At 61.3% G+C, this 26,918-nt stretch overlaps 2 protein-coding genes and 1 non-coding gene across 3 annotated transcripts in view; 1 reads left to right on the top strand and 2 right to left on the bottom strand.

Annotated features, from left to right (window-relative positions):
* Positions 1-2,995: 2,995 nt before the first annotated feature.
* Positions 2,996-22,955, bottom strand: LOC119103022 (midasin). Its single transcript, XM_037226473.1, has 27 exons — positions 22,906-22,955; positions 22,293-22,589; positions 21,598-21,790; positions 20,950-21,160; positions 20,588-20,693; positions 19,812-20,023; positions 18,778-18,992; positions 17,930-18,085; positions 16,828-17,007; positions 16,126-16,286; positions 15,423-15,615; positions 14,938-15,087; positions 14,548-14,573; positions 13,828-14,283; positions 13,509-13,650; positions 13,041-13,238; positions 12,588-12,758; positions 11,334-11,550; positions 10,501-10,931; positions 9,830-10,061; positions 9,032-9,201; positions 8,333-8,509; positions 7,186-7,398; positions 6,730-6,903; positions 5,855-6,205; positions 5,511-5,740; positions 2,996-3,011 (listed from the first exon to the last, which is right to left on the bottom strand). The coding sequence occupies exons 2-27, from the start codon at positions 22,526-22,528 to the stop codon at positions 2,996-2,998; spliced, it is 5,217 nt and encodes a 1,738-aa protein (XP_037082368.1). The 5' UTR covers positions 22,529-22,589; positions 22,906-22,955.
* LOC119104017 (U6 spliceosomal RNA) lies at positions 18,419-18,526 on the top strand. Its single transcript, XR_005094856.1, has one exon. It is a non-coding gene; the product is annotated as a U6 spliceosomal RNA (small nuclear RNA).
* Positions 22,956-23,555: 600 nt separating the features above from the next.
* Positions 23,556-26,918, bottom strand: part of LOC119103023 (midasin-like) — a 9,834-nt gene continuing 6,471 nt past the window's right edge. The window contains exon 9 of the mRNA XM_037226474.1: positions 23,556-23,567. Coding sequence (XP_037082369.1) covers positions 23,556-23,567 — 12 coding nt within the window. The remainder of the gene's footprint in view (positions 23,568-26,918) is intronic.

The raw sequence follows: 26,918 nt of genomic DNA on the forward strand, positions 1-26,918 counted from the left end.
GGCGCGCCGGCGCCGCCAGAGCGGCCCGGCCCGGCTCGGCTCGCCGGCGGTGTCCAGTATCGAGCCGGCCCGGCCGGAGACACGCCAGCCGACCGCGCCGTCGACGGCGCTGAGCAGGCCGGCAGACTGCGGACGGCCGAGGCGCGCCTCGTCCGGACTCTGCCGGGACCAGCACCTGGTCCGGCCAGGAGCGCAGCGCGCCACGCTCGGGCCGAACCGGAGCCGGCCGCAGCGGACCTCCGACGGGTCCGGGAGGGCCAGCCAGCCGGCCTGTCAGCTCGGAGCGTTCTCCGGCAGGGTGTCAGACGCCGGCGACGCGGCGGGGTCCGCCCGGGGCCGGCCGCCGCCACCGCCGCTGCCGCCCGGCGCGGGATGGGTCTCTCAGGCCTGTCGGCCGAGTTCGTCGACTGCCTGAGCTCGCACGAGCTGAGCCCAGAGCCGGCTCGGGTGTGGGTGTTCGGCTACGGCTCGCTCTGCTGGCGGCCCGGCTTCCCGTACTCGGAGAGGCGGATCGGCCACGTGGAGGGCTACATGCGCCGCTTCTGGCAGGGTAGCGTCACCCATCGTGGCACGCGCGACAAGGTGAGGTGCCGCGCCGGCCGGTCACGCCGGGACCCGCGCTTCAGGCAGCTGCGCCGCTTGGCTAACGAGTAAGCTTGCCGGGTGCACGGATCGCTATAAAACAGCAGCAATGCCAGCAGCACTGCTAATGACTGAGGTGGTGGCCGACCCAGGTGCAGCACCAGGATAGGTCGAACCACCTGCTCCTCGCGTGGACGACATGCCACACGCCATATGAGGCGTCGTGTCCCGGATCTCGTGGGTGCAAATCAGAGCAGCTCGTTCAGTCGCACAAGTTGCGTGTGGTGAATCGAACGAGCCAGTGTATTAATTACACTCGGTGCTGTGCTGGTCTGAGCTTGGTCTAAATGAGCATTCACAGCCAACCTAGGTTGGTTGCGGAGCAGGTTAGGGGACCATGACCCGTCCCGCATAGGACAGACCATGGGATCATGACCCGTCCTGCATAGGACAGACCATGGGATCATGACCCGTCCTGCATAGGACAGACCAAGGGATCATGACCCGTCCCGCGTAGGACAGACCATGGGATCATGGCCTGTCCCGCATAGGACAGACCATGTGATCATGGCCCGTCCCGCATAGTACAGACCATGGGATCATGGCCCGTCCCGCATAGTACAGACCACGGGATCATGGCCCGTCCCGCATAGGACAGACCATGGGATCATGGCCCGTCCCGCATAGGACAGACCATGGGATCATGACCCGTCCCGCATAGGTCAGACCACGACCCGGCCCTGTCTTTCTGGCGGCCGGGTGGTGATGATGATGCTGACGAACAAACGAATGGCATGTATTATTTATCTGTTACGATATGTACGCATTATTCCTAGTGATGTCACATGACCTTTTGGTTACAGCTCTTTTGGATAGGGTGCCTTAAGGCAGAGGCATTGAAGATTTTAAATGTGTAGACATATGTAAAGGCCTTCTTGACTAGGGTACCCTATCCAAAAGAGCTGTAACCAAAAGGTCATGTGACATCACTAGGAATAATGCGTACATATCGTAACAGATAAATAATACATGCCATTCGTTTGTTCGTCAGCATCATCATCACCACCCGGCCGCCAGAAAGACAGGGCCGGGGTCGTGGTCTGACCTATGCGGGACGGGTCATGATCCCATGGTCTGTCCTATGCGGGACGGGCCATGATCCCATGGTCTGTCCTATGCGGGACGGGCCATGATCCCGTGGTCTGTACTATGCGGGACGGGCCATGATCCCATGGTCTGTACTATGCGGGACGGGCCATGATCACATGGTCTGTCCTATGCGGGACAGGCCATGATCCCATGGTCTGTCCTACGCGGGACGGGTCATGATCCCTTGGTCTGTCCTATGCAGGACGGGTCATGATCCCATGGTCTGTCCTATGCAGGACGGGTCATGATCCCATGGTCTGTCCTATGCGGGACGGGTCATGGTCCCCTAACCTGCTCCGCAACCAACCTAGGTTGGCTGTGAATGCTCATTTAGACCAAGCTCAGACCAGCACAGCACCGAGTGTAATTAATACACTGGCTCGTTCGATTCACCACACGCAACTTGTGCGACTGAACGAGCTGCTCTGATTTGCACCCACGAGATCCGGGACACGACGCCTCATATGGCGTGTGGCATGTCGTCCACGCGAGGAGCAGGTGGTTCGACCTATCCTGGTGCTGCACCTGGGTCGGCCACCACCTCAGTCATTAGCAGTGCTGCTGGCATTGCTGCTGTTTTGATAGCGATCCGTGCACCCGGCAAGCTTACTCGTTAGCCAAGCGGCGCAGCTGCCTGAAGCGCGGGTCCCGGCGTGACCGGCCGGCGCGGCACCTCACCTTGTCGCGCGTGCCACGATGGGTGACGCTACCCTGCCAGAAGCGGCGCATGTAGCCCTCCACGTGGCCGATCCGCCTCTCCGAGTACGGGAAGCCGGGCCGCCAGCAGAGCGAGCCGTAGCCGAACACCCACACCCGAGCCGGCTCTGGGCTCAGCTCGTGCGAGCTCAGGCAGTCGACGAACTCGGCCGACAGGCCTGAGAGACCCATCCCGCGCCGGGCGGCAGCGGCGGTGGCGGCGGCCGGCCCCGGGCGGACCCCGCCGCGTCGCCGGCGTCTGACACCCTGCCGGAGAACGCTCCGAGCTGACAGGCCGGCTGGCTGGCCCTCCCGGACCCGTCGGAGGTCCGCTGCGGCCGGCTCCGGTTCGGCCCGAGCGTGGCGCGCTGCGCTCCTGGCCGGACCAGGTGCTGGTCCCGGCAGAGTCCGGACGAGGCGCGCCTCGGCCGTCCGCAGTCTGCCGGCCTGCTCAGCGCCGTCGACGGCGCGGTCGGCTGGCGTGTCTCCGGCCGGGCCGGCTCGATACTGGACACCGCCGGCGAGCCGAGCCGGGCCGGGCCGCTCTGGCGGCGCCGGCGCGCCTCGATCAATCGCGGCCGTCACTGGCGCCGGCGCCACGGCGAGTTAGACGGGTCATCCCGACACGGATACCAGGGGCACTCGAACAAACTCGAGGACGGATCCCAGATGAGGTATGGGGAGTGGTTTGCACTGCAGACTCCCACGGGGGACGGGGCAGGTTCGAATCCAGGTCGCGCCATTCCGGTGATCCACAAGAAGGGGCGTAATAGCGTGCATCGCCCCCCCCCCCCCCCAAAGGAACAGATATCAAGGCGTCCGAAGAAAGATACCAGGCGTACCCCCAGACGCGTTATATAGATAGAATATATATATATATATATATATATATATATATATATACATATGCTATATATTGGTAAGCACGCAACGCCCGGACCACGCTATACCGGACATGCATGAACCACGCTGACCCGGGCAGGCGTGAACCACGTTACCCTGGACAGGCATGAACCACGCTATCCCGGACATACATGAACCACGCTGACCCGGGCAGGCACAAACCATGTTATCCTGGACAGGCATGAACCACGCTGTCCAGGACAGGCATGCACCGTCCGAACGACGCTGTGCCTAACAGGCACATGACGTTCCATCCACGCTATGCCCGATAGGCACGTCCGAACCAAGCTATCGCGTACAGCTATGCACCGTCCGAACCGCGATGTGCCCAACAGGCATGGAACGTCCGAACCATGCTGTTCTGAACAGGCATGTAACGTCCGAACCATGCTGTTCTGAACAGGCATGTAACGTCCGAACCATGCTGTTCTGAACAGGCATGTAACGTCCGAACCATGCTGTTCTGAACAGGCATGTAACGTCCGAACCATGCTGTTCTGAACAGGCATGGAACGTCCGAACCATGCTGTTCTGAACAGGCATGTAACGTCCGAACCGCAATGCACCGACAGGCATGTAACGTCCGAAACACGCTGTCCCAGACAGGCATGTAACGTCCAAACTACACTGTCCCGGACAGGCGCACCGTGTGAGGACATATTTTGAAAAGTCACGGGTTGCCAAAGACTTGTTGCTTGGGGAGCCCTGTAATGTAGCAGAACCTTAATGCTCGCCAGAATATGCCTCGAGACTGGTTGTAGCTTTTTCCCGCGGAAGTGCCCTGCTTAAAATGTACTCCACCCTTACGCAACTATCTCCGTCTCCCTCTTGCAGCCGCCGAACACCTCTCCAGCCATGGGACTCGCACTAACTGTGGAATCGCTCCCAGTGGAAATGATTCCACTACGGCGCAGCTTCTACCAGTCTGCGCGGCGGCACCGGCTTAAATGCACACTTTTGGATTTAAAGGAAGGTGTCACATTTGACGATATTGAGGCAAACATCAGATATGACAACACAAACTTATTAAAACTATCAGCATGCTTTTAAGTGGAAAAGAATGCTCCAGACAACACCATTTCTCTGTGAGCACATACGCTCCCCGCCTCGTCATCGTTTGATTATGTCTTCGTATCTTGCACAACATTGAGAGCTAGTTGACGGCCGTTATATCTGGAGATTGTGCTCGGGAACGCCAAATATGAACGACTCGACCATCGTATTCTTATTGGCCCTGATCGCCGCATGGCTTAAGGAATGACAGGATTTACATGATGTGCTTGTCATGGATGCCAAGGTGACCTTGAAACACTCCCGAAATAGTCTTCCCATCTTCGCGGGCGTGTAGTTCAGAACTAGAGGGGTTCAGATCTTAAGAAGGGTAGGACTGTGAACTGCGCAGAATGATCTTCAAAATGGCTGTTTCGGTCCAAAACTCCATGGAGATGTGGAACACCCCGTTTAACAGCATTTTCCAGCGATCCACCTGTTCATCTTCACACCAAGCGCACCAAGACAGACCTAAGCCAGAGGCACAAAGCACAGCATACTTTCAACGTCAAAACTAGCTCACAAAACCTCGCCAAACTCGAAGTTGGTGCAGACTTCAGAACTTCCTATGCATGATTGTAGGCATTGTGCGTGATCTTGGTTTCATTTCTGGAGAATCTATCGCGAAGTGTGTTTGTAAAAGTTGCCGTCCGTTAGCATACCGTGGACCTGCTCCCAGGGTCCAATGCACCACCGTCCACACTGGTCATGCGCCAGGAAGTCATTGCCGCTTCCACAGTACAGGAAGAGTGTAGCAATCGCTCTGCCATGCTGTGCTGTGGCAATGCATCCTATCACCACCTGGCCGGCATTAATTGTTAAAATCGCGTTTTAAAACGGTTTATTGGCGAACCGCATCGAGCGCACCGACAACATAAGGTGGGCGTCAGTCCAAGACAAGCCAGTCCAAAACGTAACATCACAAGCTCACCAACGCGTCTCACAATGCACCTGCGCACCCGACCGAGCGCCCCTAAAGCGGCGTATCACCTCCCACCACAGGAGCCTGGCCAGCCGGCAGGCGGCGGGCGGCCGCAGCCGCGCCGCCGACACCGGCAGCCCCACGGCCGACGCGGTGGGACGAGCCGCGCACCGCCGGCGGCCCCGGCGGCGCGGCAGCCCGCCACTACCGGTCGGCGGCCGTCACCAGCTCGAACCACTGGCGCAGCGCGTCGCTGAGCACGGCCGGCAGCGAGCCGATGTTGCGCAGAATCAAGTAGAATGGGAACGGGAAGCTGTCCATGTAGGAGCGCAGGCCCAGCAGCTGGCCGTCGCCGCCGAACTGCGGTACGCGGATGTCCAGCACGCTGTCCTTGTTCTGCGGGTTGTCGACCACGATGAAGACGAGGAAAAGGCCGGCCTGGCGGGCGCGACGCACGGCGCGGCGCACCGTCTCCTGGCCCTCGTGGAAGAGGCCGCGCCCGTCCGACACCACCAGCAGCAGCTGGGCGGCGCGCCGGCCGCCGCCGCCGGCCAGCAGCGCCACCGCGCTGTCCAGCATGGCTGCCACGCGCGTCTGCGTCTGCGCGAAGGTGAAGCGTCGCAGGAGGGCGGCGCCGGCGGCGGCGCCCGGCGGCTCGTGCAGGCCGTGTAGAAGACACGTCCGCTCACCGAAGCTGAGCACCGCCAGCTGACCCACCTCCAGCAGCGCCAGCGCCCGGCTGACCAGCGCCAGCGACTCGAAAGCCAGCTGGCGGGAGTGGTTGTCGGCCATGGAGGACGAGTCATCGACGGCCACCACCACCTGGTAGTCGCGCTTGGACGGCTTTGTGCGCCGCAGCCAGATCTTGTCTTTGCGGAACTGGGAGGCGATGTAGGGGATCACCTGCGGGAGCGGAGGCGGCGGACTCAGGCGGGCGGCGCACGGCGGCCGGAGAGGCCAGGCGCGTCACAGCACGCAGCTACAGGAACGCATAACTCCGCCGGCTTTTTGGCGCGGCCGGCAAGCCACCGAGCCTGTTCTCATAAGACACATTGGTCCTGCTATTCCTTCCTTACCTGCTATCCTTTCATTATCCTAGGTAACCTCTTTAACGATTCATTACAGTGAATCCACGAGGTCACGTAGCAGGCGGACGCACCAGGCGCAAGTGGAACGCAGGCAACTGACACCAAAACTCAGAACACCTGTCGCATGTTGAACAAGTCTGCCCACCGGACAAACAGCCGCGTATTTATCCGAACTCTCACCAACAGAACACTATGGATTAAATGACACTCAGGCTCGCGGACGTTGCGCCAACCCAACACAGCTGTCCAGCCCATCACGCAGACCACCAGCGCCTCCCACCCTCAACCCCTCCCACGCCAGTAGTGTCCGCCCCTATTCCGCCTGCTCTCCGTCGTCACCTTGCGCATGTTGAGTCGCCTGCCGGTGCGGTAGTCGCCCATGAGCTTGGCCGTCTGCGTGGGCTCGAGGACGAGCCGCAGCTGCTCGCACAGTTCTTGTGCCAGCGGGCTGATGACCGTCTCATACTGCTGCCAGAGCCGCTCCGCCTCCACTTCGTCGAGCGAGGCCGGGTCCTGCGGGGGCCGGCGGCGTCAGCAGTCAGGCAAGGCCAGAGCCGCCGCTGGACACGGACGCCGCAGCTGCCGACAGAGGCAGGTGGGCGGCACACCCTTGGAGGATAGATACATCGTGCGGGGTGGTGAGATACACAACGTGGGCTGCCGAAGCGTCAGCGATGTACCGAGCCGCTCGTGCCATCCTTGGTCAGCTGACCAGGTCCGAGGCTGATGTTAAGTGCCGCCGTCTGCGTCAGACGGCGGCACGGCAGACAGCGCCACGTTAGAGAACGTGCTCACCTGCTGCCACAAGTCCAGCCGGCTCTCCAGCTCACGCCGCAGTTCGTCCACGTCGAGCGGCGCGTCCGGTCCGGCCGGCTCGTCCTCGGCCGTCGGCAGAGCCGTGTGCGCCGCCGACTCGGCTGGCCGCTGCGCCGACGACGTCAGTACCTGCTCCCCGTCCACCTCACCCTTCTCCGGGCCGGCCGCCTGCTCCGCCGACCCGTCAACCTCCTGAAGGGTCAGATCAGGTCAGGTCAGGTCAGGTCAGGTCAGGTCAGATCAGATCAGATCAGTACCTGCTCCCCGTCTACCTCACCCCTATCGGGACCGGCAGCCTCCTCCGCCGACCCGTCACCCTCCTGAGGGGTCAGATCAGGTCCGGTCATATCAGGTCAGGTCAGATCAGATCAGTACCTACTCCCCGTCTACCTCACCCCTATCACGGCCGGCTGCCTCCTCCGCCGACCCATCACCCTCCTGAGGGGTCAGATCAGGTCCGGTCAGATCAGGTCAGGTCAGATCAGATCAGATCAGTACCTTTTCCCCGTCCACCTCACCTCCCTCCGGGCCGACCGCCTCCTCTGCCGACCCGTAATCCTCCTGAGGGGTCAGATCTGGTCAGGTCAAGTCAGCACCTGCTCCACGTCTACCTCACCCCTATCGGGACCTGCCGCCTCCTCCGCCAACTTGTCATCTCCTGACGGGTCAGGTCAGGTCAGGTCAGCATCTGCTCCCCGTCCACCTCACCCCTCTCCGGACCAGCTGCCTCCTCCACCGACCCTTCACCCTCCTGCGGGAGGGCCACTTGAGCTTAAACTACAGAGCTCGTTCCTGACACCTCCAGGTCGTGGTTGTGCGCAGCTTCAACACGGCAGTCATCGAACCGGGTGCAACACTGGTCAAACACCTGATGACAACGTCCGCCTTACTCCTCTCATCTCACAGAGCTAATATGAAGTACATGGTTCAAAACTAAATGTCCGTGGAATAATACGCCAAATGCAAACACGAACAAATGTAACTGCATGCCTCTCAATGCCAGTCACCCCTACAAAATCGAAATGGCATTATACGGCATACACAGGGAAGGTCATAAATACTTGCCGCGCCTGGACGGGACCCTCTGCCTCAGCGGGTGCTCAGTCGGCTGCCCCGGGCGCCGTACCTTGTCGTCACGTGGCCGCCGCTTGTCTGACAGCCTGTCGGGCCGGACCTTCTCCAGCGAGGACGGGTCGTCCTTCTCTGGCGGGGCGTCCTCCATGTGCACGTCCTCGTCCTCGGCCGGCGGCGGCGCCTCTTCGTCCTCCTGCTCGGCCGGCACCGGCCGCTCCAGGGCCTGCTCCTGAGAGAGGCACGCGCGGGCTCGTCAGAGGGGCAAGTGCGGGGTTGTCACAGGGGCACGTGCCGGGTTGTCAGAGGGGCACGTGCGGACTTGTCAGAGGGGCACGCATGGGCTTATTCAGAGGGGCACGCAAGTCTTGTCAGATGGGCACGCACGGGCTCGTCAGAGGGGCACGCGCGGGCTTGTCAGAGGGGCACGCGCGGGCCTGTCAGAGGAGCACACGCGGGCTTGTCGTCCCCCAGGTGTCCATCAGCCCCGGCAGAGTCGGCCGCTGCAAGAGTCGGCTGGGATGGGGGCAGCCATCAGACATCAGTTTACGGGAGGCCGCGGAAGCAGACGCCCGGCACGTCAGAGCGGGCCTCACAGCGGAGCCAACGCCCCCGGCCTCCGCTACTCCTCTATCTACCGGCCAGCTCTACGAGACAACGGGGAGGCTTCCCGCGGTGGACGACGGGACAGCCCGGCGCCCCGGTCCCACGTGGCCCGCCGGCGGCCGGGCGGCAGCGCGTGCCTAACACGTGCCTGGGTGGCGGCGTCGGCGGTGAGCGCGTCGTGCCGTTGCTCGGACTCTTGGATGTGCTGGAACACGTCGGCGGGCGCCGGCGGCCGGTCCGGCTCGCCCTCGGCGGCGGTCGGCTCCAGGTCGGCGTCCACCGTCTTGAGCCGCTTCTCCAACGGCTGGTGGTCCGGACCTGCGGCGGAGGGCGCCCAGCACACTGTCAGCGGGTTCCGGCCGAGACGGCCGCCGGCGCCGGGACACACGGCACACACGGCCGGGCCAGAGCAAAACCAAGGGCACCAGGGAACTCAGGTGTCAGCCAACACACGAGATGGAGGTACCACAGATGGTGGAACAAAACTGACTGGAAATGTCACGAGGCAGAACCCCTTAACAGGATGCATTGCGTTGGGTACATCACTTCACGCACATTGCACAAAGAACATATATTCGGAGTACCTCACAGCTTCCAAGCATGTCACCCATCAAGCTCGAGTCCATGAGACGACGGAACCGCCGTGAACCAGAGGCGTCGTCACATTGAGTCGGTCGGCGTGGTGACGTCACAGTTACCGTGACCGCGTGCTGACGTCGCAGTAAGAGGATCGGTGTGGTGACGTCACAGTGACCGAGACCGCGTGCTGACGCCACAGTGAGCGGGTCAGTGTGGTGACGTCACAATGACCGTGACCGCGCGCTGATGTCACAATGAGCGGGCCAGTTTGGTGACGTCACAGTGACCGTGACCGCATTCTGACGTCACCTTGAGCATGTCGGCGTGGTGACGTCACTCTCAGCCGCCGCCGCCGCCCGCGACTCACCGAGGCTGCGCTTGCTGTCGGAGGTGCCGGGTCGGCGCTGCTCGGCGCGCTCCGTCCGCGGCGGCCGCGTCGACTCGGGCCGGCTCATCCGTGACGCGTCCGCCGCCTGGTGGCCGCTGCTCGAGCTCTCCGCCATGCCGACGCCGTACTTGTCGTCGGTCTGCTCGGCGCGGTTGCCGACCTCCTCGGGCCGCTCCTCGGCCGCTGTCTGCTGCGGACGGTCCAGCTCGTCCTGCGCGGCAGTCCGAGCCGGCAGAGTCAGTCTCGGGACGGCCGGTCGGCACGCCGGTGATGACGCAACACGTCGGTCCGCCACGCCGAGCCATCGCTGGAGTGGCGACGGCACGCGGCTCCGTGCACCCGCCCTGCGCGCTGGACAGCGCTGGTCGTGATTAGGGTGGAGGGAGTAACGTGCTGACAGGCAGCTCGAAATGGGCAAAGGTGAGCGCGGATAAGCGCTCACGCTGCAAGCGACCGTACGTCAAACACCAAAATCATTACACATTCGGCTCACTGCACTCTCTTCCAAACGCACACACTCGGACACGGGGCGTACAAACGGCTATGCGCTAGCTGTCGTGTCAGCAGAGGAGCAGCCGGTGGCAGCGGTGTATCTGCCCGGCCGGCGTCGCAACGCCCGCCCGTCGCCGCTCCGGCGGCAGCCAACTGACCTGCGTGCCGCGCGCCGCATCCTCCCGCGCCGCCTGTGCCGCCTGCTCGCTGGCGTCCAGTCGGGACGGCTGGTGCTCCTGCGCCGCCTCCTCCGCCTCCTGCTCCTCCTCTTCCGCCCGCTCGTCCGAGCCGCGCTGTCGCTCCTCCCGCCCCGTGTCCTCCTCCTCCTCCGTCTCTGCGTCTTCCTCTGCCTCCTCCTCGGCGGCGACCGGCTGCTGCTCCTCGCGCGCCTGTTCCTGCTCCTCCCCGTCCTGCTTATCCTGCTGGTCCTGGTCATCGCCGTCGGCGAAGTCGGCGCGCTCCTCGATGTCCCAGGGGTTGTCCTGCGGCTCACCACCCTCCGAGTGGCTGTCAGAGCCGCGCTCCGAGTCGGCGCCATCGCGCTCGGGCAGCTCCAGCTCCTCCGGCTCGGCGTCCGGCGCGAAGTTGTCTGCGGCAGCGACAGCGTCACAAGGCCGCCGACGGCGTCGCCGGCCGCTCATTTCTCAGCCGGGGCAAAGATCCCGGGGCCTACAGTGAGACGATGGTCTACAACAGACATTTGTTGTCAAACGCACGGCAACTCACTGCGAGCAGAACGCACAATGGTTCCGAGTACAATATAAGGAAACGATTATGTTAGGAGAACCTTGCGATTTTATTCTGATACCCTCATGTTCGGACAAAGTGAATTATACAAAAGCCGCAGGCTGCGGCAGAAATGGAGCTCTGCCTAAGGAACCTTGAAATATTTTTGCGCCTGTCGCCCCCCCCCCCCCCCTCCTCGGCTCTCTCTCTCTCTCTCTCTCTCTCTCTCTCTCTCTCGCTCTCTCTCTCTCTCTTTGACACTCACTGTGGTAGGGGTCGGCCTGCTGGTCCTCGTCCTCCTCCATCTCGTTCTCCTTCATCTCCTGGCGCTTGCGTTCCTCCTTCGGTGCACCATCCGCTTCCTCGCGCTCCTTGTCCTCTTTGGCCACCAGCCGGGCGTCCTCGCGGCCCTGGCCGCCGTCCTGCTGGTCCTCATCCTCGGCCGTCTGTTGCTCTTCGTCCTCGTCGTCGCTGCCCCACAGCTGACCCAGGGGGAGGGGTGAGACGTAACACGCCCGGCGTTGGAGGTGCCCGAGGCCAGCGACGCATCAGGTGTCCAGCATGTTTAGACAACACCGAAGCGAGCGGCGCCAGCACAGGACTAGACACGATCAACAGCATGGGACCTCAACTGAAGATATTGTGTACCGAAATCGGCCTACATCGGTTGTCATGTCCAGAGGCACGCAGTTGGACATCACTCGGCAATCGACTTGATTTGCGCCCGACTTTTTCGACAGGCGCTCTGCAGAGAACACGCGAGTGGCGCGCCGGGACTCAGCGCGCGCCCCAGCGCTCTCAACAGGGATCCTGACCTGACCTGGCTAGGCCAGACCCTGCTCTCACCTTCTCACCGAGTCTCTCCTGGTACCTGACCTGGTTAGGCCAGACCCCGCTCTCACCTTCTCACCGAGTCTCTCCTGGTACCTGACCTGGCTAGGCCAAACCCTGCTCTCACCTTCTCGTCGAGTCCCTCCTGGTACCTGACCTGGCTAGGCCAAACCCTGCTCTCACCTTCTCACCGAGTCTCTCCTGGTACCTGACCTGGTTAGGCCAGACCCCGCTCTCACCTTCTCACCGAGTCTCTCCTGGTACCTGACCTGGCTAGGCCAAACCCTGCTCTCACCTTCTCGTCGAGTCCCTCCTGGTACCTGACCTGGCTAGGCCAAACCCTGCTCTCACCTTCTCGTCGAGTCTCTACTGGTACCTGACCTGGCCTAGGCCAGACCCCGCTCTCACCTTCTCGTCGAGTCTCTACTGGTACCTGAACTGGCTAGGCCAAACCCTGCTCTCACCTTCTCACCGAGTCTCTCCTGGTACCTGACCTGGCTAGGCCAAACCCTGCTCTCACCTTCTCATCGAGTCTCTCCTGGTACCTGACCTGGCTAGGCCAAACCCTGCTCTCACCTTCTCGTCGAGTCTCTACTGGTACCTGAACTGGCTAGGCCAAACCCTGCTCTCACCTTCTCGTCGAGTCTCTACTGGTACCTGAACTGGCTAGGCCAGACCCCGCTCTCACCTTCTCGTCGAGTCTCTCCTGGTCCTCCCCGTCGACCTCGCCCATCTGCTTGTCCGGCTCCTCGTCCCCCTCATGGTCACTCTCGTCACTGTCGTCGTCGCCCTCCTTCTTCTCGACGTCCTGCATCTTACCGCCAAAGTCCTCGGACATCTCCACACCTTGCTCCTCCTCCTGCACGAACGGAACGGTCAGAGCCGTCCACGGCATTTCCGCCTCCAGACAACGCAATAGGCACTGGCCGCGTAAAAAGACGAAACAACTCAGTCATTGTGGCAACGAAAATGCACAATGTTCGAATCATGTACGCCACACGCCTACGCAACCCAAAATCGTCAGGTTACTGTTGAGAGTTCAAACATTTCTGATACTGCGGCACGATGACGTCGCCCCCCCTCGAAGTTCCCTTGATCACGCGCCAGAGACGGTAGGCCACGGCCACCGCCGCGGACTAACCTTGACGTCCTCATTGGCGTCCTCAGGCTGCTCGCCTGGCTTGTAGGCGCCCTCCAGCTGGTCCTCCGACTCCAGCTTGTCCGAGACGTCCTTGGAGCCCTCGCCTTCGCCCAGGCCGCCGTCCTGGATGTCCTTGAACTCGGTGCCCGCCTCCGAGTCATCCGGCTCGTCCTGCATGTCTTCGGGCGTGCAGAAGCCCTGGCGGCAGCGGCGGCGTGTCATCTCCGAGCCCAGAGCGTCATCACACACCACGGTCTCGGCCCCCCCCCCCCCCCCCCCCCAACCGGCCGCGCCGTTCGCTGCGGCTCGACAGGACGGCTCCGGCCACGCCTCACATGCGGGATGCGGGCCCCGGCCTCACAGGCGCCGGCTGATGGGCGATCACTCCGAGTGTCTCGCCTCAGTCGCCGGGACCTTCAGCCCGGACTGCTGAGCCTCATACGCCGCCCAACCCCCCGCGCCACTCACCTTCTGCGCCATGATCGTGAACAGCTTGAGCAGCACAGTGAGCAGCTTGGTCGCCGACCGGTACGCGGCCATCTGGTGAACCAGCACGAACGTGCACAGGTGGTGGTACTGGTTCAGCAGCGGCACCAGCTGGGACAGCAGCCTACAACAGCGCCGGCCGCAGCGTCAGCGGTCGGCAGGCCGACGCACGACACTGCAATATACTTCAAACAGCAAGGAGCAGCAGTTTGTTTTCACCATGAACCCCGCACTGACTGCACTCAACGAAACAGAATCAGCAGGCCAGAGTCGAGAACAGGTGTCCCGAGTCGGTGCTCACGTGATCATGCGGGCGGCCTGCTCGTCGCTGATGTCGGCGCCGACCAGCGGCCGGCAAACGGCCGCCAGACTGCTGACCACGCGCCTCGCGTCCAGACCGGCGACGGCGCGCTGCAAACTCTCATCAATCCGGACACCCAGCAGACCCTGCTGCGGATCGCCCGGTAGCAGCGCGGCGTCCAGCTCCTCTTGCGCACGGTACAGCCGCTGCACGGCCAGCAGCAGGCGACTGGTTAGCCGGCCGGCGGCCGACACGAACCGAGCCTCGGCGTCGGCCGGCGGCGGCGCGGCGCCAGCGGCCGAGCCCTCCACACCGCCGGCCGGGCCCAGCGCCGCCTCCGCCTCTAGCAGCGCTGCCGACACCGGGTCGGTGCCGTCGACGCGGCCCAGCGCGGCACGCACCAGCGCCAGCGTGTCGCGTGTCTGCGCCAGCTCGCCGTGGGCCTCCTCCAGGCGACTGACATCGTCGCGCGTCCACAACAGCGGCGCGCACCAGCGGCGGGCACCGGCGCGGCGCAAGCGGCGACGGGCGGCGCGCGTCCGCGCCAGCGCCGCGTCCACCTGGATGAGCAGCGGCGCGTGCTCGGCGGCGGCGCGGCCCCGTTCGCGCAGCTCGGAGCAGGGGGCTCCACTGAGGCGCAGCGCGTCGGCGGCCGCCGCCGGCTGGCCGTCCGGCGCCGCGTGCAGGTACAGCCGCAGCCGGGCCAGCAGCGCCAGGTACCGGCCACTGACGGCCAACAGGTGCGCCTGCCGACACAGCCGTGCTGCGTCACGGCTCCGGACGGGGACCGGGGGCGGACGACGCCGGAGTCAGAGTCAGAGTCATGGGCGGCGCGACCAGTGACAGAGAACACGCCGCACGCGGCAACAGCCGCTCACGAGCCGTACAAAGCATGCCGAAATTCCAGCCTGATGAACACGCAGCCAGAACCAGCGCGGCCTCAAACAAACACTCACATGACCAGGACATCTGACATAGACAATGCAGCAAGCGGGCGGCTGGCGCCCGCCCCAGTCCCTGCAGTTCCGCCTGAGCGGTGGTCGCCATCAGCACAGCCGCCGGACCGCTCACGCCGCGGCCGGAGCCCCGCTGACCGGCGCGAGCCCGTACCTCTGTGGCGCGGTAGCGGCGCTGCTCGGTCGCGTGTCGGCTGGGGTGCGGCTGGCACGTGAGGCCGGTCACCTCCTCCAGCAGCGATGAAAGCCGGCTCACGTGCTGCTCCGTGGCAGCCAGGCTGACCCGAGTCGATCCCACCAGCATCTGCAGCGGGCCAGGTCGGGCTCGGCGTCAGGATCGGCCGACGCGCGGCCGCGCCGGGCTCGACGCAATATCGACACGACAGATCAGGCTTTACGTCCTCGCTGAACACAGCGGCGGTGCGCGTCGACCAACTGCCGCGGTGGGCTTTGTGGAACGGAAACCAAGTCAACGCGCGGGCAGCTACCAGCGACATCTGCCGCTGGCGGGCGTCACAGCACGAATTATAGGCGAAGACTGTAAATGCCAAGAAAAACAAAACTTATCGCATCCGGAAAACATGCCTTTCTCAACGCCGCACACGCCAACCTCCGCTAACAAGCGCAGGCAGCGCTCACCATCAGGTCGGCGCTGTATCCGCGCATGCGCTCGAGGTTCTGCGGTCCGAGCTCGCGGTGCGGCTCGAACAGGGCGCGCCGCAGCAGCGCCATCCGTGACACGGCGCGGCACTCGTACTTCAGGCATCCCCGCCAGGCAGCGCTGACACGGCCGTCGCCAGACGTCACGTCCACCGGCGGCGCCTGCAGCAGGCTGGCCCGGAAGAGGCAGAGTTAGATGACAGGAATGAAACGCCACTGTGATGAGTATACTATGTGGTGAGACTCGGACGGATAAGCACGGGGAGTGGGACAACCGAGTATTCATGCGGTGTAAGGTAAATGCACAGTAAATCCACCATTACCCCGCTTCCTACCTCTCTATCTAACTCCACAGCCCCGAATTGGTCTCTGAATGCCGTAAGAGCCCAAACACACCCCGGCCGAATCACGAATTCCACGACACCGGATCACGCACGGAGACTGTTGATGGTGACGGCGCACTGTCGGCTGTCTGGCGGAACCCCCACATCCAAGCACCGTAAACACACACCAGCCGTACCCATACCAAAGGTTCATCTATTTTCGTCGAATGGTTCAACGCCATGGTCAGCAGCGTTACGCATGGTTTGTGATTCAGCCTGCATATTCCAGCCGGTTCCATACGCAGCCACCCGGTCGTCAGCGGCCGGTGACCGGGCAGCGTCAGCGGCGCTCGTCGCACCTGCAGTAGGTGGACTCCTTCTCCCAGGAGACGAGACCGCGCCGATACGAGAGGCCCATGTCGGCCAGCGTGCGGTACAACTCGACGGCCGCCTTCCGCTTGCGCTGCTTCATGTGGCCGACCAGCTTGCGGCGCTTGTCCTTGTCCTCGACGCCGTCCACCTGCGGGGCGCCGGAGGCGGGCTGGTGACGCTCGCCGCGCACCCCAACCGCCCGTGGTGGACGCCAGGCGGTTCCGGCACGTCAGAGGTGTGCCGAGGCAACGCACACCACAGGCGACTGTCTGGGCTTGCCACTCCACCGACCGCACTGGAAGTTACGACCCTATACCCAGTGCCAAGTCCATAGTGAACGCAACGGTCCGATGTTGGCGAAATCGGATAGAAAATACTTTTTCCAAGTCATCGGCCAGGCAAAGCAATTCACGTAGTTGGAGCACCCGACCATCACGCCTAGTACAGAAGGCCACAATTATGCGAGGAACACTTACAAACCCGAAAACCTTTCTAGCGTCTCACACGTTGAGCCCATCTTCGCTGCCGAGTCTTCCGGGGCAAGACCTCTGGAATTCGATACCTATCGCTTGAAGCCTTCCCCGACCTAAGTTTCCGCCTAGGTGAGAACACGCTTACGATGTGCACACACACAAACTCTCCACTACTCACACATGACCAAACGCCGACAAACTACCACCACGACTCACGTTGAGTTTGCTGAGCTCACTAGCCGTCTCGCAGATGGTGCCGGTGATGTCACTGAGCGTGGTGACGTCATCCATCAGCCGAGAGCGGCTGTAGACGCCGCGGCAAAGACGGCGGCTGCGCATGTACAGCAGGCGCAGCCGAGCCAGCTGCTCGTGCTCCGGGTACGGGCAGTCGGACACCTGGCCGCGTGGCGCGCGAGCACGGGTCAGCACGACACGGCGCGGCACGGTGCGGCGCGGCACGGCGCGGCCCGGCACGGTACGGCGCGGCGCGGCGAGGCCAGGCGCGGCACGGCACGGCGCGGCCGACCGCGTCAAGGTGCGGCCACGCCCGCCAGACACGCGATTTGAGTGGATTGCTGTGGTGACCATGGTCATATATATGGCAAATATATACGGCACTATATACGGTAAACGTTCCATACGGCACCATACGGCAAGCGTTCCGTTCCTCTTGAAGTAAGTCAAACGGCTGCAGTGTTTTCCCACGATGAGCCACAACCAGACGCGTGCGAGACGACACCCTGTCCCACAAACACCACTGCACCAACGCAGTGCACATTCAACATGCGGGGTACTGAGAGGCGGGTTATCACCGAACCCGCGAAAGGGAGGGACAGAACGCCCACCATCCCAGCCATTTAGAACTTGCTTTGATTTGGGTTCAGACGTGTGTCTGAATCAAGGTTATGGTTCCCTGGTTATGATACCCCGGCAATTGGGGGATCCAGGCACGTGCCAGTTTGGATCAGAGTCCTCGCAGCCAACAGTGGCCATTTCGGGGCGTGATTGGATGAACGCAAACGTCGTAGGAGTCTAATTGGCAAACGTCGGAGGAGACTGAGCTGCCGAAACTTAACCCGCTCAGCGTATCTCACTTAATATTTGTGTGGGCGCTCGAGCCGGGCGCTCACCAGGGGGCGGCACGTCAGCCCTCTCTCGGTCAAGCGCCGCAGTCTGACCCGACGACAGCGGACGGATTCAGAACGGAATGGCACATGAGGACAGAGGGGCGGATAACAATAATAATTACAATCGGACACAAGGAACGGCGCGGAAAGCGGCATTCCCTCGCCGAGCCACACGCCCGGGCTCCACTCACCGCCACCTTGCCGCGGGCGATGTACAGGTTGGAGTTGACGGGCGTCAGCGGCGGCGCCACTTGCTCCCGATCCCAGAGCCCCAGCTGCCGGTTCGCCTCGTCATCGAACGCGTCAGGGTCGACGAGCGCCGGCGCCACCGGCTGCGCCAGCACCGCCTGCCGGCCGGTCCCGCCCGCCATCAGGCCAAGTTGTCGCGCCGGCCGCCAGGTGGCGCGGCAGTAGTGTCGTCACCAGACGCCAGGTGGCAGCAGCTGAGTGGAACTGCTCCATCGAGCGATGACAAAAATGCTCCCCACGCTAACAAAAGGAAAATCTATCCATTGAATCTTTTCCTGGCCGAAAAGCATTTAATTCAAGTATAAGTTAATAGTGAGAAAATGTGTCTGAGTAGGTGGTAGAACACACACCACTACCGCACATGATGAACCTAGGCTGAATGTGGAACCAAAGGTCGACGTTCAAATAACCAGATTGCTCCCTTTTGTGGCGTACCAGCTCCGGCTGTACACATACTAAAATTGGAACGATACAGAGAAGATTAGCATGGCCCCTGGCGCAAGGATGACACGCACAATCGTGAAGCGTTCCACTTTTTCAGTTGGAAAGAAAATTATTCACAGGGAAACGCACACAAACTGCGAGCCGAGATGGACTTTCGCACGGCTGCAGGCCCTGTACCAACTGCCATCAGCTGGCTATCCGTGAACAGCACTAAGCGCCTTCCCAGTTCATACGCACTTTTCGCTCAACTGGCGGCGTACCACAGTGTGACTTCCGCATAACCTGTCTGTCAACATCTCCCACCGCAGCCCGACACAGCACCCGCGCACAGGACACCCCAACCCACCTGGAACTCCTTCACGTGCTTGTGGACCATTCTGTGCGACTTTTTCACTGTGTCCTTCACCGACCAGAAGTTGACGTCATTCCAGCGGGCGATCTTCACGAAGTCCTTCACTTTTTGCTCCACAGGTTTACGGAGAGCCTTGAGATGGCTCTCAACCGCTGCGTAAAACTGACTGTAGTACTGGTAGAGGTTCCACAGCAGTACACAAAGGTCGCCTGTAAACGGCCAGACCGAGCCACCACAGCTGATTAGATCCTGTTGTGTGTGCTCACTTGAAAAACGACACAAAAAATGATCCCGCCCGCCCGGAATTCGGAAAACTTATAAATTACCCTCCAATGTGGCAAAGAGCCAGCATCAACATTTACCACGCTTAAGCCCGCAGCAACCAAGTTCGCCTGGGCCATTCATCCTCAACCGCATTTCATCTGCCTCCCTACTGCATGGTCAGTAGGGGGATAGCCCCCGGACGCCGCCCCTCATTCGCACTCACTGAGACCAGCAGAGAGCCCTTCCCGGACTCCACCTCTCATTCACACCGACTGAGACCAGCAGAGAGCCCTTCCCGGACTCCACCTCTCATTCACACCGACTGAGACCACCAGAGAGCCCTTCCCGGACGCCACCTCTCATTCACACCGACTGAGACCACCAGAGAGCTCTTCCCGGACTCCACCTCTTATTCACACTCACTGAGACCAGCAGAGAGCCCTTCTCGGACGCCACCTCTCATTCACACTGACTAAGACCAGCGGAGCCCTTCCCGGACTCCGCCTCTCATTCACACCAACTGAGACCACCAGAGAGCTCTTCCCGGACTCCGCCTCTCATTCACACCGACTGAGACCACCAGAGAGCTCTTTCCGGACTCCACCCTCTCATTCACACCGACTGAGACCACCAGAGAGCTCTTCCCGGACTCCACCTCTCATTCACACCGACTGAGACCACCAGAGAGCCCTTCCCGGACTCCACCTCTCATTCACACCGACTGAGACCGGAGTAGCGCCACCAGGCTCGGCCGATCGGCTTACTGCGCGAGTGGTCCTTCATCCCGCCCTCGCACATCAGCTGCTGGTGCGAGGCCAGCAGCATCTGAAGCCGGGCCGGGAACTCGCCCAGCGGGCTGGACTCGATGAACTGCTGCAGCAGGCGCGCGACAGCCTCCGGCGGCGCGGCGCTGGCCAGCTGCTCCTCCAGCAGGCCGCTGAGGTGCGGCAGCCAGCGCGACGCCGACACGTGGCAGCTGCCGGCGCAAGGCCGTTACCATACGTGACAGCTGGTGGGACGCGTGGAAGAAGAGGGACGGCACGTGGCCACTGGTGGGACGCGGGGGCAGGAGGACGGCACCACATGATAGCTGGTGGGACGCGGGGAAGGAGCGCGACACCACGTGATGGCTGGTGGGACGGGGGGAAGGAGCACGACACCACGTGACAGCTGGTGGCGCACAGGGCGGAGAGTTAAAGCGCGAGGAAGCTGCCGGGGCGTGAAACACGGAAAGCCAGAACCCGGCCGGGGAGGCCTGGGTCGCGGGAGCCAAGATACGTAACGGACATGGCCAAGACAGACGAGACATGCAAAAGTTGACGGGGCAGATGCCCAAGTGGACGAAACCACGACCATTTCGCTCAAAGTGAAAGCAGAGAAACTATGTGACAGATGAAAGGTCAAGACCAATCAACCCTATCGTTGCATAGATTCTCTACTTAAGAGACAGCTGCACGAGTAATCTGGCAGATAACTCAGCATGGATGGGTCCGCTGGGGGTCCAGTGCGGTCGGCGCCCCACGGGAGCAGCAGCACCCACTTGTAGGCGGTCGAGTCGAGACAGCGCTTCCAGCAGTCCAGCTCCAGCTTCCGCCAGCGCAGCACCAGGTCCGTGATCTCCTCCAGCTGCGTCGACAGCGAGACACCTAGCGGCCAGAGGGCAACACTGACAATAATCCGGCAGACTTCGCTCCTGGCTCACCATGAGCTTGAACCATTCCACCAGTGACAGTATCCACCTGAAAAGCTGAGGCCAATGAGAGAGGTACGACAGGTCTGGAGACGGAGTTCGCATACTAATAGCACACAGCGACTCAACCATGTCGAACGCTGGCTCCACTTCAATGAAACACTCTTACAAGCGGCGCTGGCAGGTCGCTGGTGGCGTCGTTGGTCAGTTACCCTTGTGTGCGTTCTGCTCCCAGTCCTGGGCGCGCTCCAGCACCAGCTCCAGCCCCGTGACGACCTTGACCAGCGGCGTGGTGACCTTGAGCTGGAGCACGCGGTCGATGGTGCGGCGCAGCTGCACCAGTGCCGGGTGCTCGGGCCACGATGCGAGCAGCTTTCCGGCACGGCCGTCCAGCCGCTGCAGCGCGCCGCGACACGACACCACCTGGCGGCCGGGCGGCCAACTGAGGCCGGCCGTGACACGAGCGGTGTGCGAGCACAGCACGTGGCAAAACAAGGTCGGACGTTGCCCTGAGATGACGGCGCGATATGGTCAGAAGAGCGACAACACCCATCGGTCACCGAGCATGCGATGGTGTCCAGGGAGCACGACCAAGCGATCTACCGACAAATTAGGGAGGGGAGGCAAGGTAGCGATGCAGTCACCCGCCAGAAGACACGGAGAGTAAACGAAGCACGGCTAGGGGGAAGGAGGGCGAGATAATCCTAATCCCCTGTCGTGGTAGCGAGTTAAGGACCGACCGCCCAGCCGACACTGGCGTGACCGATGCCAGGATTCCCGACAAACCCGCTCACCCAACCCCGCCCGGGCACGTCTCCGCAGCGGTCGCCAACCAGTCATGCCGGCGGCCGGGCCGGTACCTCGGTGACGTGCGGGTCGCGGTACACGTCGTACGGCTTGTCAGGCGGCGGCGGCGCCAGCGCGGCCGACTCCGGCTCGACGCCGGCCTCCAGCACGCCGGCGGCCATCAGGTGAGCGGCCACCAGCTGACCGTCAGCGTCGGCATCCAGCAGCGACGAGAGCGGCTCATCCAGCGCCGACAGCAGCCGGTACCTGACCGGATACAGGGGCCACACGGTCAGACGCACTGGGATGGACAGAGGCCGCATGGGCGGACAGCAGCCGGTACCTGACCGGATGCAGGGGACACGCGGTCAGACGCACTGGGCTGGACAGAGGCCGCTGGGACGGACGGCAGCCGGTACCTGACCGGACACGGGGGTCACAGGATCGGACGCACTGGGACGGACAGAGGCCGTAGGGAAAGGCGCAACAGGGCGAGATGTCCACGACTCGGGGGCTCGTTAATTCGTTGCAACTGACATTTCGCTCAACGTAGGCAGCTGACGCTGTTTTGAGACACTTCCGGAGCAAAAACTGGTGGAAGTGCATGACTCACTCTCATTAAAATATCAAATATATTCACTGCACATCGACATCCTGCACCAAGCTCTCGCAGCCTGCATGCGAACAAGGACCTGGAGAGCGGCGGGCAGGCCTGCCGCCGCCCTCCAGCATCCGTCAGCGGCGGGCGTCTGCCTGTCCGGCGGCCCACCTCTCGCAGAAGGGTCGGATGAGGTCGGGCGGCTCGGCCACCGGCGGCTCGGGCAGCCAGCGGGCCGCCGCGCATGCGCCGTACGCCTCCCGGTGCAGCCGCCATAGGCTGGCCAGCATGGCGGGCGTCAGTTCAGGTTCTGTCCGCAGGGCGCCGCCAGGGGCGGCCGGCGCCGGCGCCGGCTCTAGGCCGGCCGGCAGCAGGTCGGAGAACTCGCCACTGTAGTCGGGAAACATCTGGGCCAGCTCCCGCGCCGTCTCCGCCTCCTCGGCCGTGTCGTTATTTGCGCAGTGCGTCCTGCCACCGCCCAGCTCGGTCACGAATTCAGACTGGCCATGATACTCCCACACCAACCACAGCGCAGTGATACATGCTGCTGACGGTTCCCATGACAACGCTCCCCGACGCAGAGTGGTCAGGGACAATCGCAACTCAAGCAGCAGGTCTCTGTGGAGACACAAGCAACGTCAATCCTGAAACCAAGGTTTTTTACATTAACAAGCCTTCCCGCCTTGCCACAACGCACAATCAGCACGCGCCGGTCTGGGCATCAATCGGGTCAAAAGGCCGCGGGCGCCGGGCCGTGGGGTACCGGGATCCGTTCGCCACTGACTTGGTCTTGTAGATGCTGTCCTGCTGCTGCTCGCGTTCCCGGCGCCGCTGCTCCTGCGCCGCCCACAGCTGGCGCGCCTCGCGCATCAGCAGACCCACGTCAGCCGTGCTGACGTCGCCGGTCAGACGGAGCTGCGCCGTCAGCTCCTGACAGATCAGCATCAGCAGCCTGGCCGGCACGGGCGCGGACGGTCAAACGGCGGCCGGGACTGAGTGGCAGGGGGCCCCCAACGCGCATCTGCTCCCGAGAGACCGACATCAATAAGCGAAAGGTCTGGATTCACCTGCTCTTAGACTCGGGAGTCACATCCTGCTCCGAACAGCGCGCGGCTCAACGCCTGTGACCGGAGCTCACGGACCGTCCGAGCGGCGGCCAAGCGGCGGCGCTGGAGCGGCCTGAGTCGCCACCCACCTGATCTTCCACTCGGCCAGAAGGTCGGGCTTCTCGGGGTCGCGCAGGGTGGCCAGCAGCGCCCCGACCTCGGGGCAGTGCAGCCGGAGCGGGGCGGGCCTCAGCCAGCTGGCCACGCCCAGCAGCACCGGCTGCAGCCGCTGCAGCACGGCCGGCAGCCGCAGCTGCCGCTGGCGCCGCTCGGCGCTGTGCAGCAGCACACGCAGGCCGAACTCCACCTGGCGGGGCCGGTCAGCCGGTCAGGGAGCGTTCTGAGGGGCCGGCGGCCGCCAGAGAGCGGGCCGTCCACCACCGACCGCGTGCTGACCCGCCCGCGAGTGAACCCGGCTCACGGCCCGGCGGCCAAGCTGTGGTGTCTGAGCAGCACAGAAACACCGTTGGCCAGCCTGGACACCACCACCGCGCTAATGAAACCTAAATATACTCACGGCTCATGTTATTTTTTCAGGCTTGATACCTCTTCATGGTCAGATTCCGTCTGAGCATACCAGCACAAAACCGCTAGGACAATGCAGAACGCCTTTTCATCACGTCACACATTGACCATCATATACAGTTTTAGTCGCAGAATAAATGGCTTGCGGTGTATGGAATTAGGCGAAGTTAGTATTGCATCACATTGTCTGTTTTTGCAATCAAACGCACGCATTTATCTCAGCAGCCTGTCTCGAGCATTATGGCCCGTATCGTCATGCATTTCCACCATGGTACTTACAAGAGCACACCAATTTGTACGCTTTCCCTGATACCACTCAAATTTCGGTGGGTAAGCCCAACCACCCCGAAGTGCAATATAGACGGGAATCCATACCGAAGTCTCACTGCAATCCAGAAATGTCAGGTGCTACCACACTTCCAAAGCGTGGTCCCCGTTCGCGCTTTCGGCAGCGCCACGCTCACACTGGGCTCCACTGCTCAGTTCTAAATTCGAGTTCAAAGATTTATGCCGAGGTATCCACCCAACATTGGTTGTCTTCAATGCTGTTCCGCTTCACCGCCCCCCCCCCCCCCTTTATGTGAGGACTCTGAACTCATATTGCCCAAAAAGGGGAGCTGCAGCTGCATTTAAGAATGACGACAAAACGTGACAAGAAGAATCCATCTGGAACCAGCGAAGCTTAATGTTATCCGCAGCGGCAGACGCTATCTAAATGCTCTGCTTTGTGGCCGCGTGACTTGCACCCCCAGTTCTTTTTTCATCTTTCGTGCTGTGCTTCGGAGGAATGTACAGAAAGCCTCTTCCAGAGAATGTTGTTTACTTGCCACAACACTGTTTGCTGTCATCCAACTTTTGCAAACGCTCAGATCAGCTGTGGCGCCTCGGGCTTCGATGCCATTAACGCCCGTATCCAATTTGCAGTCACTGGCGATAACAGGACCTGCCGCGCTTATTAACAATAAATGCCGCCGGCCGTGCCATCGTATGAGATCATTACATTAAGATAAGACCCCAGGCCCTGTAGAGGTTTCGCTGGCTGCGTACGCCCGTCATGCAATATATATATATTGGTCTGTACTGCCGAAGTACGGCGGCCGGCGCGCCACATTAGCCGTCGCCTGAGCGTCCGGTGTGGTTTTACAGCCTTGGGTCAGCATGGAGCAGCATCACCATAAATCATCATGATGCCCATGTTATGCCATAAATCAAAATGCGCATCTTTAGAATAAAGACACCTTTTTGAATATACTGTCCCACCAATCTGCTCAACGCTGTTGCCGTCTCTGCCCTGACTTACGCCGGAAAAGGCTGTCATGCGGCGTCCTCGCTGCTCGATATATAGGGCATAACACAAACACGCAAAGTGGCAACCAGGGCCCACACAATTTTCAGATAGACCACGTGCAAACATTCCAAATATTCTCACCACACAAAATCGTACCAAAGAACAAAACCACACTTAAATGCGAGATTTCAGTTACATCAGCAATACCGGTACAGAAGCACAGGACTGTCAGCTCAGCACAATCGCAGCAGTCTTCCCGTAGATCAGTTGAAAAAGACGTGGCGCGAGAACGGCCGTGGATGCGAGAAAACCTCGCCGCAGAGCCTACGCGCTTCCACTGCCATGAACGACATACCGGGCAACCAACGTTCGAGAGAGTCTAATCCACAGCACGCGCCGTTTCGATGTAGCGGCCGTGTGCCGCATGCGGTACCGAATATCTCTAGCCACGACGTGCCCGCGCCACTGTCAAAAGCTCGCGCTGTAACAGACCTTCCGAACGCGCTCCTCGTAATCGATCTGTGGTATTCCCAGGTGGCGGCCCGCCCCGCCGCCAATTCACGTGTCGACCCCGCCGCCCGAGACACGTGACAGGACGACACCTGCCGCCGGCGGCCCACGTGACTCCGCGGGACTTGTCACCACCCGTCACAGCCCACGTGGAGAACTAGCTGCGAGAACAGCCCGGTCACGCGCGCCGATCCACGCGTGACCGGGCTGATTGGGCTCAGACACAATCGACTGCATGACATCGACTAACGTGCCGTCTACAACTCGCGTCGCCTGCGCAGCTTTGCGCGACACACGGCTGCGTCAGAAATCGTCGAATACGCCGCGATCGGCAATGTGCGCATTTTGAAAAACGGTGCCGACTACAGAACTCCTACGTAAAAACTGTAGCAAGGATTGCGGTGAGATAAATATCACCCTGTCTTCCAATTCATTTCCATTTTTCCAGCCACTGCTTCCATCACCATTGCTTCTGTGCTTTTCTTGAATAGCCTAGTGAGCTTAGGTCATGCCCTCAGCGTTGATAGGTAAATCCTGGGGAAGTCTGGCCAGCGTTACAGAGTGGAAAGTGTTACAAAAAGTATCAGTGTCACAGCGTGAAATGCTTGTCGGTTGGGCAAAAGGTTGACTTACGTACATTTACACGTGCACAGCCCGCGCCAAAAAACGCCGCAATGCCTCCACCAACAGCTGCTGAGATCAGCTCCGTCAGACCACCGTTCTCACCCTACCTTGTCGACGTATGCACTGCACGATATGATACACTATCAAGCTATCGTCGGGTGGTACGAACATCTTTGCACGTGCTCTTTACTCCTCATTCCTGCAATGGGTGCAATTTGCAAATGCAAATTTAGTGCACGAGCACTGAAGACGGGACAGGAGCCGGGAGGTGAAGACAACACAATGTCCGTCCAATATGCAAAAAGTGTTGGCGGCGATTTCTCGCCTCGCGGGTCCCGCTAAAACGTCACGGCCACGTCATCAATAGTCGCATGAAATCAGCAACATCCCGAGAAAACTCGAACCAAAATGCTTTGAAGTGGGGATCCATTCTGACGGACGTACGGCGCACTACTGAGCTGGCAGGCTTGCAGCACGAATACACTGCAAATACCACAAACACCACTTGATTTAGGACCGGAACGCAAAACTTACAAAATTTCGGTACGTGAAAGACACATTTTGCCGACAGAAATCGAATAAAAAAGAAGTTCAATTTGCTCCGAATTTCAGATAATTATTCAGTGCTGTTAGAGACTTCGAAGTGTGGCTTTTTCTGCTTTTGACGAATTTCGCACGTTGCAGAAGGCTTTTGAACGTTTTCCGTACAACACCACAACCCACTGCAAGTTAATTCCGCCATAT

This window comes from Pollicipes pollicipes, unplaced genomic scaffold (genome assembly GCF_011947565.3).
Source record: "Pollicipes pollicipes isolate AB1234 unplaced genomic scaffold, Ppol_2.1 Scaffold_5724;HRSCAF=6776_pilon_pilon_pilon, whole genome shotgun sequence".
Classification (NCBI taxonomy): domain Eukaryota; kingdom Metazoa; phylum Arthropoda; class Thecostraca; order Pollicipedomorpha; family Pollicipedidae; genus Pollicipes; species Pollicipes pollicipes.